At 38.6% G+C, this 2648-nt stretch overlaps 1 protein-coding gene across 1 annotated transcript in view; it reads right to left on the bottom strand.

The window, feature by feature from the left end:
- USP50 (ubiquitin specific peptidase 50) overlaps positions 1-2648 on the bottom strand; it is a 44177-nt gene that overhangs the window by 23248 nt on the left and 18281 nt on the right. Inside the window, exon 6 of the mRNA XM_004687796.2 lies at positions 2020-2152. Coding sequence (XP_004687853.1) covers positions 2020-2152 — 133 coding nt within the window. The remainder of the gene's footprint in view (positions 1-2019; positions 2153-2648) is intronic.

Raw genomic sequence — 2648 nt, 5'->3', positions numbered from 1 at the left:
CCCCACTCTGTCTCTGGTGAATCCTCTCACCCTCCACATCTCTGACCTGTACCCCAGTTCCATATGAATAAATAATCTTTAAAAAATAAAAAGCAATGTATTAGAAACAACCTTATTGCCCATTAACAAGAGAAATTATAACTAAATAGATACACTAGATTATGAAACACTGTTGGTAAGAATGTAAATTGTGGTGGGAAGCCCATGGGGATTATAACTGAGATGAAATGCACAAAATGAAGAATGATGTATATATAATAAATTTTAAAAAATAAATAAAAATGAATGTAAATTGGTGTAGTCCTTATGGAAAACAGTATGAAGAGTCCTCAAGCCATTAAGAACAGAACTATCATATGATCCAGCAATTCCACTTCTAGGTATCTAAAGACACACTGATTTAAAAATATATGCACTCCTATATTCATTGCAGTGCTATTTACAAAAGCAACACATGGCAGCAACTTCAATACCATCAGTAGCTATCTGGACATAGATGTGATAATATATGCACACTATATATCTGCACTCAGCTCTTTAAAAAGATGAAATCTTGCTATTTGCAACAACATGGATAGAACTTGAGGTGATTACACTAAGTCAGAAAGAGAAAGAAATTACCATATGATGTCACCCAAAGCAAACAAAGGTGCTTAATTCTTATTTTAAAATCAATCATCAACTTGTAGTAAAACTTTCAAATCCTACTTTCGGCTGTTCTATTAAATAAACACTAAAAGAATTAAGAATTTATAGGAAGCTTGATTTTTATACAAATCTATCTTTTTATATTAGACAGTGCTGTCTTTTAAAAATAAATTCAACTATTTGTCTTTTGGATTTCCTTATAGCAGAAACACATATAATGATAAATTAAAGCAGTAAGCTAAAGGGGAGGCAGTTTTAGAACTCACCATGAGACTGTTTCATATGATAGGGAAGAAGATGTCACTCTTTCCAAATAGGGGAATGAGAGAAGGAAAATCATATACAAGAAATTAGAAGTCAAGACTTGGAGTGAAAAAAAAAAAATAGGTGATTGTTTTTCAAAAGTGTGAAGGAATGGTTCCAAGAGATATCAAAACAGAAGACCAGTATGACTAACGTTTTCAGACTTGAGCATCTCAGAGGACACTGGTGATTTCTGTTGGACTCGAATGGGAGACATGTCCATCTCATACAGACATGATGGACCTTAGGTTTAAGCTGAAATCTGAACATTTTTGAAGCAGTTATTTAACATTGTGATTCAGAACAGAAATCCTGAGAACAACTTGGTAATTAATGATGGCTGATGTGGGAAATTCTGGATAATTGTGTCTCCAAGTTCTTTTCCTTTGGTGAATCTGCACTGACTTTTTTTTTTTTTTAATTTATTTTTATATGCAAGAACTGGGGTGTGGGAAGTGAGGGGATTCACCAGAGAGTGGGGGGCAAAAGAGGCGTACTGACTGAAGTACACTGCTGAAGGGAGCAGCGGGGAGCAGCGGGTGAGACAGGAGAGGTTTGCTGAGCCATGTGGGTCAGCTCCCTTGCTGGGGATCAAATTCTGCTACAGTGGCTGCAGCTAGCTTGAGGGTGCTGAGACTGAACCCCTGCACCAACAGAAAGGGCTGACAATCACTGATTTAGAACCAAAAGGAACCACCAGAGTTCCCTGAGGAAATGGGTCTTGTTACTATTAGGTACCCAGTGTTTGCAGGCTTTGGCCACAAAGTACCTCACGATTATTCAACATATAATGCTTGGAATGAACCTGCTGTCCCTTGGGGCATGATTTGCAAATATCCCTAGATCTGAATAGCCACTAGGTAAAGAGAAGTTGAGAGACACTGTTCAGGCATCTTATTCTTTCACTGCTCTACATTCTAGGTCAAAGCAGCAAGTTTGAAGCTCTGTATTTTGTTTTTAACAAGACTATAGGAGAAGTCAGGGAAAAGACAGGAGTCGGTATTCAAGAATATCCTAGTTTTGTTGAAATTTGTGTTATACTTTCAATGGCTTCAGTGTTTTACTCACCACCACTGCACAGAGGTTATATTTAGGGTGTTTCCGAAAAACTGGACAGATGTAAGGAGTAAGGTCCAAGTTAGTTAGCGGGTAATGAATATCTGTTCTCAGTTTCCTCTTCATTGTACCCAGAATGTCAAACCTGGAGAGACAGTGTGTGTGAAATATAAAATAAGATTGTGAATCATTTACAAAGGAAGCCCACATATTTGGTAAGTTCCAATACCGCTAAAAGTAATTTCTTGGAAATATGTACAGGCCTGTACATCAATCACTCCCATTTCCCCACCCTTGCCCCAGGGCCCAATCTGCACGTATTTTAAAACTCACAGACCTCACCAAAACTGAAACTGGAGGAGGCAGGGAGTAAGACAGAGAATCAAGATAGAAAGGACAAAGCAAGATTCTCAGGATCCAGGCAAGTAGAAATAATAGCAGCAAAATCCTGAAGACTTTGACAACGGACACTGTCTGCACTGAGCCAACACAGCTTTTCCATGTCTTGGTCGCAGCACACTGACTTGACTGTCTTACAGCTATGAGGTTTTAAAATGTTTTGTGAGGCCCTCCCTGGTGGCGCAGCGGGTTAAAGCACAGCGCTGGAAAGATAAAGCCACTTCCGCATGAGTTCGATTCCC

Source organism: Condylura cristata, unplaced genomic scaffold (genome assembly GCF_000260355.1).
Source record: "Condylura cristata isolate star-nosed mole 26May11 unplaced genomic scaffold, ConCri1.0 scaffold00023, whole genome shotgun sequence".
Lineage (NCBI taxonomy): Eukaryota > Metazoa > Chordata > Mammalia > Eulipotyphla > Talpidae > Condylura > Condylura cristata.
The sequence above is the reverse complement of the archived record's forward strand: the minus strand, read 5'-3'. Positions and strand labels throughout refer to the sequence as shown.